At 34.3% G+C, this 11,950-nt stretch overlaps 1 protein-coding gene across 1 annotated transcript in view; it reads right to left on the bottom strand.

Annotated features, from left to right (window-relative positions):
- Positions 1–4,390: 4,390 nt before the first annotated feature.
- The window catches only part of UBTD2 (ubiquitin domain containing 2), a 76,186-nt gene continuing 68,626 nt past the window's right edge, over positions 4,391–11,950 (bottom strand). The window contains exon 3 of the mRNA XM_032209330.1: positions 4,391–4,874. Coding sequence (XP_032065221.1) covers positions 4,477–4,874 — 398 coding nt within the window. The 3' untranslated portion in view covers positions 4,391–4,476. The remainder of the gene's footprint in view (positions 4,875–11,950) is intronic.

The raw sequence follows: 11,950 nt of genomic DNA, 5'->3' as shown, positions 1-11,950 counted from the left end.
CTTTGTGTACACATCACACATATACATATAACTGTTGAATTAATTTATGTTTGGGTTTGGATCAGTGGTGGGATTCAAATAATTTTAACAACCGGTTTTCTTCCCTAATGATTTCTTCCAACAACCAGTTCATCAAACTGCTCAGAAAGTTAACAACTGGTTCTCCTGGAGTGTGCGAACTGGCTGAATCCCACCACTGGTTTGGCTGTTTAAAAAAATGAAAGCATTTCTGTAAAAACCTTTCTGCACCTTGTCAGTTGTTTAGATCATGTGTTATCAAACATTATATCCCAATGCTTTACCATCTATGTATAAATCCTAATTATTTATGTAATGAATTGAGAAACCATACTATTAATAAAATGGAGGGATTTACCCATCAACTTATTTTTAAAACACACTATTTTTCTTATCAAATTATTTCTTGAACATCTCTTTAGAGATGAGAGAATTATGATGTTTATATGATCATTTCCTTAATCTTACAACTTTTCCCACAGCATGGTGAAGCAGTAAACATTGTCCATCTTATATTAATTTGTTGCTACGTTGTTGTACATAATGGAGTACAAGCACTGCTACTGTCCTTTGTCTTGCAGAACAAACAAAATATAAACTAGCCATAAACTAGCATATAGCATTGACATCTTTGCCAGACAAGGGTGCAAACTATTGGATATATTTGTAGCTTTAATTCAACAGCAAAATAATGTTAATTAGAAATGTTATGGAAATTTGATGTGGCTATTGGGGAAATTGTTGTTTGCTTTTGATAACTCAGCCAAGTATTCTATCTTTATAATATATACTACCTTACATAGGAGTGGAGAGGGAGGCACATTTTGTAGACAATGAGCTGGCAGTGAATCGGAATCTGGACTACATATAAATTCAGTTTAATACAGTGCTTGCTTGAACTTCTGTTATTGCAGAATAACTGATTATTCTTGCAGATTAACAACATTAAAAGCCTATAGTAGTTGGCTTATTATTTCTTAAGAGTCGAATGATGGTGGTGATGACATATTATAAACTTCTGTGAGGCAGAAAAAGAAAGAAATAATAGACTCACCAACTCTTCCTTTGTTCTGAGAAACAATTTCTATTCAAAGTAAAAATTATTCATGATACATATGAATTAAATGAGATACTAAATATCCCTTATTTATGAATAGAAGATCTTATATCAGTGCAAAAGAAGAAGTAATTAAATTATCATGCATCTGCCCCAAATTGATCTTTTGTTGGTGTTAATCAAATTCTAAGTTTATGGATATTCATTTTTTCTTTCAAAAGTATTCCATTCTAATTGTAAGAGTGGTATCCTTCATTTTTTTCAGGAAATGTCTTGCACTGTGCCTTCCATGCTGATTTATAAGGTTAGAAAAAATAATCAGAGCATTGTCACAATGTGAATTCTGTTCATGAAGGCCCACTAGGGACTGTGGGAAATACAGAAACTATTCTAATGTATTCTGGTGGTTGTTTCTTCAGAGCAATATGGTTACTGATGAGCACTTTACAGCTGACTATATTCCAGATGCTGTTTTTACAAAATTATTACAGTGATTCTAAAACATCTATAATCATGTTGGCCAGCATTCTTGGGCAGCTGTTGAGGATCCACAATTGAATCCCGATGCATCAACACTGAAAAGCATCAACTTTGTTCTCTGAACAACAGGAAAACTCTTATCTCCATGAAGAGAAAAAGGAAAGGAAGTAGTGGATGTTCCTTACTCTTTTGATTTACCTATTAATTGACAACACTTATACAGGATATATTTGCCTGTCATATTTTTTCTACAGAGAGTTGAGTGAATGCCAGTGATAGGAAGGAGCTGGTGCTTACTTGCTCTGTGCTGATTCCACCATGCCCATCCCCATATTTGTGGCAGCAGTACTGTAAATATAATTCACTGTGGGACATTCAAGAAACTTAATTTGATAAACTTGGTGAATACATAAAAAGGGCAATAGTTACAAAAACCATCAGACTATATATACTTTCACTTTTTCCTTAATAGTTGCAATTTTTCTTCCTTTTCTAAATAGTCCTGGAAAAAATAAAAAGTGCTAAATAATAATTCTTGTCATAGTTTTCCTGATGTATAATCCAGTAACTTGCGCAATATGTAGTGCATATTCCTTATCTAGCCACTGCCCAAATAAATGAAAATTCTAACATAGTCAAAATTTAAATTTCACTTAAAGCACATCCAGATCTTGCTTCATATAGTGACAATAATAAAAGTATCGCTAGTGATGTGCAGTATTTTGAATTCATTCTATGACTGTTGGGCTCTTAATATTAATGGAACACCAACAACAGTTTCAGGAAAAGGGAAACTTAATCAACAATTTAAAAGTTACTGTTCATTGAATATTTCTATGAAAACATTTTAGTTGCTAAATGACCCTAATCCAGATCAAACAGTAATAGACAATGAGCAGAAGAGTTCTATAGTTGTGACACACGATACATTCATGTAAATATAAAAACTGATTTCTAAATGAAAAAAACGGGGGATAATGCACATTGTATCTTTTATAAAAAAATGAATTTAATTAAAACTTGAAATTCTGTAACTGTAAGGTCCATGTGCATAAAGAAAGATAAATTAGATTTGGTATTTAGCCAGCAAAGGTTGTGCCAGAAATGATGACATTACTACCAAGCACATGATCATGTCAGAATCAAGGAGCAGACCCAATGACAGGCTCCATTTTAAAATAACATTTGATGAATATGCCCATTGTTCTGATACACTTGATCAGTGCCATTCTCCAAACATATTTATTATTCTAGAGAGAATCATTACTAATTTTGCTCAAAGCACTCTTAAAGGATATACTGTACCTACTCCCTAAAGAATGTCTTACTTTCAGATTCTAAAGAGAAAATCTTGTATGATATTGCTAAGGTTCACATTGAGCTCTAGATAAATGACAACATCATTTAAAATCTATCAACTATAAAAGTTATAATCTATTTGCCACAGGCACTCTTTATACATTGTTAAATGCATAAGTACGAACAGGTGTCATGGAAGATAAGAGCACTTGAAAGATGCTCTCTTATTTAAACGTTTATGGGGTATATATGTTACTTTTACAAATTAAATGAATCCAGTCTTAATGCAATTTTCCATCTCTACAAATTATTTAGGGATTCAGGGAAAATAACATAAATATACATGCAATGCAGAATCCCCGAAAATGTACTTATGGGTCTAATGGTATATTTGAAAGATCTAGCGTTACAGAGTCTATAATATTTTCACCTGCTAGTGAGGGTTTTTTCCCCCCAATCCTTTCTCATAATTTTCTCTCATTCTGTGTACAATGGCAGCGTATGTGTGTCTATGTGTGTGTACGTACATACGTACGTATATTTAATTTGAGTAAGAATAAAAACTGCAGGCTTGATTATGGCAAGAAAATACAAATATCTGTGGGTAAAAATGCTATCAAGCAAGACAAATTCTTATTAGAAAAGTGTATGAAACCAGCTTGTGCTTTTTCCTAATTAGTTCATTGCTATTTTTGAGGGTAAAGAAGGTTCAAAACTATTGTTTTAAACATCAGAGCTGAACATATCAAATAAAAGATGCCCTGTGCCTTTAATATTCTCAAGCTGGTATACTTTGAATAATTGATTTTTCACCAATCATAATAGTGTAAAATTATTTGACAGGCCTTTTTATTGGTGACAGGGATTTGTAGGCAAGTTTCCTTAAAATGGGCAGCTTACATAGACAAGAAATTATGTATTTAATAAATTATTGCCTAATTTTTCAGAAGGCAGTATTTATACACCCTGAAGTCAGCCCTAGCACATTGCAATTTGTTGCTAAATCGGAATGTACCAAAATGTTTAGTAAAACCTGAATTTGAGAACATACCACTATTGGAGTGTACCTCTAGTCCTTTGCTACTCATTATTAAGCAGGAGTCTTATTGAGCCAGTAAATAAAACCCTAATAGAAACAACCCCTACAAATATCACAGCATGCTAGATTAACCAGGGGAGCTACAATGATCAGCTGAACTATAAGTGACACTGATTTCATGAAATAGTTGGATTTGGCTTAATCCTTTAAAAAGTGCTTTTCACTGTCATGGATCAATATATCACTTACAGTTCAAAGCACAGTTTTAGAATTATCCACCTTGAATTTCAGGCTCATTTTATCACAAACATTTTTCCATTTACTTTGTTAAGAGTGGTGTCAAGAAATACTAAATTGAACAAAGCCTCCAAGGATAGTTTAGAAACAGGGACTGTGTGTTTATACATAAGGTTTGTGTGCGCGCATATTTGCTCATGTATGTTTTTACCTAAACTCCATCACAGATGGAGGGTTTGCTGGTCTTTGCTTGGAACCAAACCTTTTGTAGGAGAGAATGGAAAGTGAAAAAGTTCCCACATAATAGAAGAGCAGGGAAAGGAAAGAAGAGGCATATAGGCAAAAATCAGTTCTCCACCAAGACAGGATTTGTTAAGGGCTGGCTCACAATTACTTGCACCACATAATCCCTTGGTATTTTCAGTTCCTCCAGTTTCATTTTGTCTGCGAGTGGCCGTCCTGAAAAAAACCATCGCTGACTTCTAGGTTCTACGCCTTCCACTGTGTGTAATCGTCTCTTCATGTGATACACAGTGTCCATACTGCGAACCACAAGTTTGAGGTCTTTGCCTGTTGAGAGGCGTAAACGAAGCTGGCATTCGTGACCGGAGTTAGGCGGAGGATCCGGAAAATCCAGAGTCTCTAGATCACCCTTCTCTTCTATCATGTTGATGGGTTGGGCAAGGCAGTAGACAGGAAGCTGGTATCTGTTTCCCAGTTCATCATAGCACTCCGTCAAAGCACCTTTAGAAGAAAAGGAGAGGGGGGGAGGAGCTGAGTAAATAACACATTAAAAAAAAATAAAGTAATGTTGCATTTTTTAAATTACTTGAATTTTTTTAGGCACAACATACAGAAGGCAACTTTTATCCTTCATCCTCTTCTGAATTAAAAGGATTTTCTAGTATTAAAAGTGAATGTATATGTTATTTTTTTTAAAAAAAAGAGATTAGTTTATCAATGGCAAGTTGTAAGCAATGAATGTAGAGGAAGTACAACCATATTGACCTTTGTAACTAGTTCTGTTAGAACATATAGTATGTTACCATATATTTCAGACTATAAGACGCACGGGAGTATAAGATGCACCAAGATGTTGAACAGGTAAATAATAAAAAAGTTTTTGCCCTCCCCGGCCCCCAGGAGCACTCTGCAGGCATCCCAAACCCACAGGATGTCCAGAGAGTTTGGAAGGAGGCCTGCAGAGTGCTCCTGGGGACTTGGGAGGGCAAAAACAGCCTTGTTTTTGTGAAAAACAGGCCCGTTCGTTGCTCATTTTTGCCCTCCCTAGCCCCCAGGAGCACTTTGCAGGCCTCCCAAACCCTCTGTGCGTCCATTTTTGCAAAAATGTGGGGTGGGGTTTCAGGAGACCAAAAATAATATACTCAGTGTGTAAGACACACCCAGATTTTCACTCTCTTTTGGGTGGGGAAAGGAGCATCTTATACTCTGAAAAATACAGTAATTTCAAGCCTTGCTCGCCTACACAGGTTATTTTAATTTGCTTTTAGCATCCTAGGAGTATTTATCATATTCAGAGAATATGAATAGGCACAGTATTATCAATTACGGAAAATGTATATCATAGAACACTCTTTATGTATTTTAAGTGGCAGCCTGTCCATTGAAAGCTTGATTATATCAGGCTCTGATTTACATATAAAGAAAAAAAAGGTCACATTTCACAATGCTGAAGTATATGAAATTACTGTGCCATCTAAAAAGTACATAGATAGTTCTCAACTTAGGATAACGCTTGAGACCGGAACTCCTGTTGCTAAGCAATGCAATTGTAAACGGAATGCCACAACTGTTTGGCAAGACAACTTCCTGCGGCTTCCCACAACCAAGTTAATGGAGAAACTGGCAGGAAATTGCAAGACCCAGGCAGCTGATAAGCAGGCTAGCAGGCAGGTAAATGGTTATTGCTGGGTGGAGAGTGGAGGAAAGTGCAAGGGAGTACATGAGAGGATGACGTGAGGAAGCCATGGCAAGACTCAGGGAGTGTGTACGGGGGATTTAAGGGAGATGTAGTGAGAATCAAGGAGGGTGCACAAGGGTGAGAGAGAAGTGCAGAGAGGCTCAGGAAGGGGGAGATTTATCATAACAAACTGTGACCTTCCCTACCAGCTTCCCCATTGACTTTCTAAGGAAGCTGACAGGGAGGCCGTGAATGGCAATCACATCATTGCAGAGGACTGCAACAAATTGCGAATGTGAGCCAGTTGCCAAGCACTCAGAGGTAGCAATCATGTGACCATGGGAATGTTGCAATGATAAGAACTCAGAGGATTGGTCATATTCATCATACTTTCAGCATCATCATAATGTTGAACTGTTGCTGAAAAAAATGGTAGCAAGTCGAAGACTATCTTTTAAGGTGTTTATTATGTAAGTATGTATTATTTAATTATTTAATAGATTAATATTGATGCAAGGTATTTCATCTTAAATAGTCATGTGTCTTAGTAAATATGTTCTAGGCTTTGAGGTGCATTATTATGTTTATCCAAAAGGAAGATTTGAAATTTAAAATGGCCATCTCCTCCACAGCCCCTGCAAGGAAACATTAAATAGATTTGCCCCCTTTTCACATTTACATATCCTCAGCAAATGTAAAATGTTCCTTTTGTTTTAAAGATATTCTTTTTTTGAGGGGGGGGGGAAGGAATGACTTCAGAAAATAAAGACTATTCCAATACTGTTTTCAAACTTTGGTTTCTTTCCTGCTCTGTTTCTAAAGATATGAAATTTGGCTCTTGCTTGTTTTTAAAATATCTTGCATGACACTATATGGTGAGCATAAGATGACAATACTATTAGCTTTAACACGTCCTCATTATTGCATTATTATCTGGAGTTTTAAATATTTCTGTTGATAATTACTGCATTGGTTTCGCTATCCACAGAACATTGAAACTCACTAGTCTATAAAGTAATAGGGGCCACCACATTATGTTAATTCCTAGTAAAACAAATAAGGTATGGCCTAAATTAGTGAGATTTGTTATTACTGTATTAAAAATAAGGCTCCCCTGAATTTTGAAACATATGCTAGAGCTTCAAGTTTGTGCATGACAAACTAGTTTTTTGAATTTCCTCAATTACTGATTTTATTTGAGGCTCTTTGGCTCATTAACTTCAAACATTTAAGACATCCAAAATACCAAATAAGTTTACAAATAAGTTTAACACTTCTTTTAATTTCTCTGTTTTTATTGTTGTAAGCCACCTAGAATAGCCCCATGGCAAGATAGGCAGCAAATACATTTAACAAATAAATAATAAAATAATACTGTGGGAAAAATGCAAAATTTGACAAGTAACAAATAAAGCAGGGCGGAAATTGAATATTCAGCAGGTCTTTAGGTGAGCTTAATTTCTTTCTGGAAGAGAATTTCAAGGAAGGTATATTAAGAAATATATATTAAAACAAGGCAAATGTGATTTTTATACAATCCATGGCCAGAATTGAGAATGCTGATACCCTATGTTGCTCAGTTAAAATTTAATAAATGCTACCAAAAAAAGAAAAAGGAAAACTGAATTTGCATTTTCAACAGCTGACATCTTAAGGATGTGACATTTATAGAGTCAACTTGAACCTTTGTAAAAATGAAGCAAGTTCTTAATTTGACATATTTTAAATATTAAAGACTCAAAGGAAAAAAGCTATATTTATTAAAAATATAATAATAAATGGCAATGACTTGTACAGCCCCTCATCATATATATCATAATCCTGAGAGCTTCATATAAACGTTAAGATTATTAAAAAAATACAACAGAAACTAGCAGCATCACAAAGGCTTAGAAACAACTGATTGGTTGTGGAATATACTATAAACCCCATATTATGGTATATTTTATTTTTTTAGCATTATGAAATTCCCATCTGTTTTTACAAGCCAGAAGAATGATCATTCAGTACATATAACAACTGATGAAAATCTGTAGGTCTAAGGATGTTTGAGAACACTGAGAGAAACCAAAAATGTACTAAATCCATTTAACTAGATTCAAGATAAGTGAGGTTTGTTCAGTTGGTTGTGACAACAGTCACAACAACAGTTGTCTATGCTTATATAGTTCACAAGTTTGGCCCATTTAAATTAAATACCTATATTATGAAACTGTCTCTGGCTCATGTCAGAGTGAGCCTAAACAAGTCACTTTTCTCCTTTTCTTGTTCTCTGTGCTTCTGCATGCAAGATCCTACAGTTCCAAGTTCCTTCCTTCTTATTTAACAGTGACTGATATTACAAGAAATAAAATATTGGGGAAAATGCAGATAGTCCTTGACTTTCGACCATTTGTTCAGTGACTGAAATTACAAGTGCTGAACAAAGGGACTTACGACTCCTACCTGAATTTACAGCCACTGCAGCGCCTTTGCAGTCATAAGAACAAAATTTAGGTGCTTGGCAATTAAACCAAGCCATTACAGTTGACTGCAGGGACTCCTTATCGTCACCCTCCTGCATAGCATTTTTAGGTGCCATAACATTATGAAATATTATGAATTATAAGAAAAGGGACTGAAGGAAAAGGTTACAGTACTACTATGGCTGAAAACTTAAGGTTCATGAAATATGGAGCTAATAAAACTAGCGCCACTAATTCATCATATTCCATATATGTCTTAACAGTTTTCTGAGAGGTGATTTGCAATTCATTCTAAAAAAGCAGAATCTATGACAGAGTTGTCAGCTTGTACTGTTCAGAAATAAATATAGGGAACAGATTTCCTGACACTTAATTTATTTTTCCTGCATTGATAATAATTGGAGAAAAGAAGAATGCCAATTCTATTTTTTTGATCATCTTGTGCAAGAAGATGAGAAAGCTTTGCGTTTGGGTACCACAGCTGGTACATTTCCCACAGAGTTCATTACTTGAGTACCAATCACAGAAAATAGATACTAGCAGAAGTTCTCACTAATATAGGGCTATTTCTGACAGCTCTTAAAGAGCGTTGAAATGAAAGTCAGCAATATTCTAAGATTTCTGAAAACATTTCACAAATTCTAGGCTGAATCTTGTTTTGCAGAGATGCAACGTAATATTTATTTAATCAATACACCAAGTAATGATCTATTGTAATGTCAGAGGTCCTTTTCTTAGAGTAGGAATCCTCAAACTTGTGATATCATGACCTCCTAAAATGACAAATGAATTTGGCAAACCATCTCAGAATAAAATAATCAGGATTTGGTTTGTGGAAGCAATCATTTATTAAAAGATACATAGCTCTTATATATCTTAGGTTTTTCTGTTACCATGAAATAAACCCCTTTTCATTTTAAATAGCTAGAAATTTTAAAAAAATATTGATCAAATATTGAACTTCACTAACAAATACACAGATACTCTAAAGATTTAGATATATAAGATTTATATGCCACACCAGAAATCACCAGCCACTGCTTACCTATCCACCTATCACTGTGTAGCTTGACAGATGGCCACACACTGAAATCTTACCATCTCCCAAGTGGCGTTCCAGGTTTTATTCCCCATTTTCTCTGAACAAACTCTCAGCATAACATGAGTTTTGTGTGGGCAAAACAGGAGGTTTGTCAAAATTCACTCCATAGTTGTGTCCTCTGCCTTGTCAGTATAAGAAAGTAAGCAGGAAAGTTTGGGACAATGTGTTGACTTTGCCTGAGCAAGATAATCAGTTTTATTTTATTTTTTATAGCTCCCAGGGTTCCACCCGAATTACAGTATAAAGTGAAATTAAAGAGATTCTCTTGGTATATGTTCGTTGAAGTATTATATTTTAATGCTGATATATTAGCAACATGGTTTTAAAATTACCCAAAAAATAAATAAAAATCATCTCTAGATTCGACTCAATGGCTATTAATCCTTAATGACCTGTAATTGCCTATTCAGTTTTATACTTTGTTGTGTTAAATACCTATTTATATGCTTTTAATAGAATGTTGAAAAACACTTCAAATGCATAACGTATCTGAGATTCAACTTGAAGTGGAAGCTACACTTAGACAAATGATTGTTGGATACTGGAAAACATGAACTTCAATCCCATGAGCTAGATTTATTTCAGTCATTATTTTCATTTTAGTTATTATTTTCTCTGCTTCACATAGTTAATCACGACAGCGCTCTCTCCTTGATCCATTGGCCATTCAAGTAGCTTTAGCAAAGAGAATTACACTGAATAGAGGAGAAAAAAATCCCAGGAAAGTATTTACTTGCCACTTGAGACACATGTCTATCTTGGGGGCATGAAAGTAAAAGAAGTCGACTGAGTAATTCACAAATTCTTCTTTACAAATATCCAGGTGCAAAACACACTTTTGCATATAGTACGGTGGTGGTTTCCCAATCTCTTTTTGGTTCTTTGAAAGCTTCAAAGTTTCAGTACCATCTATTATGCATCCGCCAACAAAGAAAAAAAAAAGGAGCCCTTGTAAGAAAGAGAAAAAGTTGTCCATATTGTTATATGTCAATTGAGACTTTAAATTAGAGGATTTAAAATAAATTAAAATCTAAATTCAACCATTAAAATCAGAACCGTGTTTGCGGATCCATTGTTATTTAATAGTTCTTTGGTACATAAAACCTTTTTACTCTGAAGTTCAAATGTAATTATAATTAAATAATTTGTTTTTAGTACGTATTTCACTGGTTTTAAGATGTCCACTGTACAGTACTGGCATTCTAACAAATATTTTGATTATATATTTCTGAATATAATTACTTTTTGTTTAAAACAATAAAACTGCCAAAACCCGTAATCACCAAATTTGCTTACAAATTCAGTAGTTTATGATGCTGTTACACCCCCCCCTCCAAATCTAGATCTAATGCTGTGTATTTATCTGTGGAGAATGAATTTCAGAACATTTTGTAATTACTGGGACCACTGGTAAATCAAACTAAAATTCCTCTGTGCAATAAAAACAGTAAATTGCTCCCATTCCTACCACTGCTGGATGTCAGAAGATGGGCCTTCTATTTGCAGCAGGGAGCAACTTTTCCCACCTCATGTTTTATGAGAATGCTCACAAAAAATGCAAATATATATCTAATTAATTCTACTTTGTGTTTGTGTGTAATTTATCATTCACATTGCTACGTCTAATTTCCCTGGCAGGATATTAGTGCAATATTATCAGCTTCAAAAGCTAACAGCTGTGCCATTTTATTAAGCTTTCCCCCCTCCTGTTTATATCATGGAAGATCAACTCAAAAGTCTTTTAAGCACATTCCTTGTTTTTTTCAGATAATTAATTTACATGAAATTAAGTTTGTGATCATTCAACCAAGTAAGCACAATCAACCATCATTTATCTTAAGAAGAAACAAATAAAGATTTATAATGTCTAGAAATCTTACAAACTGCATGTACAAATCATGAGGTAAAGTTAAAAAATATCAGAACTATTCATGAAATCTTTGTAGAACTTCAGCATTTTTATTAAAGCCTAATTTTAATTATTAAGACCCATGGACACTATTCAGTATAACATTGAGATAAATATTCCTTGTGTACACTTTATTACAAAAATAAACAATACTAATAAAACAATTTTTTTTCCATACAGTACAACAAAGTAAAGTCTCAGGATTCCAACTAGACTAACAGAAACCCAGTAAGAACTGTTTAGAATTCACCGATAGAAAAAATAATTAGGAATGTCAATTTCTTTTCCTAATCTCCATAACAGTAAATTATATACTCTAATTACTATAACTCACTTTTGATTTAAGACAATTCTCAAGGTAGATAATAAAATTCTGCATCAACATAGTTAAAATTTGAAATTGTGAATAATAACAGCAACCCG

This window comes from Thamnophis elegans, chromosome 2 (assembly GCF_009769535.1).
Source record: "Thamnophis elegans isolate rThaEle1 chromosome 2, rThaEle1.pri, whole genome shotgun sequence".
Lineage (NCBI taxonomy): Eukaryota > Metazoa > Chordata > Lepidosauria > Squamata > Colubridae > Thamnophis > Thamnophis elegans.
The sequence above is the reverse complement of the archived record's forward strand: the minus strand, read 5'-3'. Positions and strand labels throughout refer to the sequence as shown.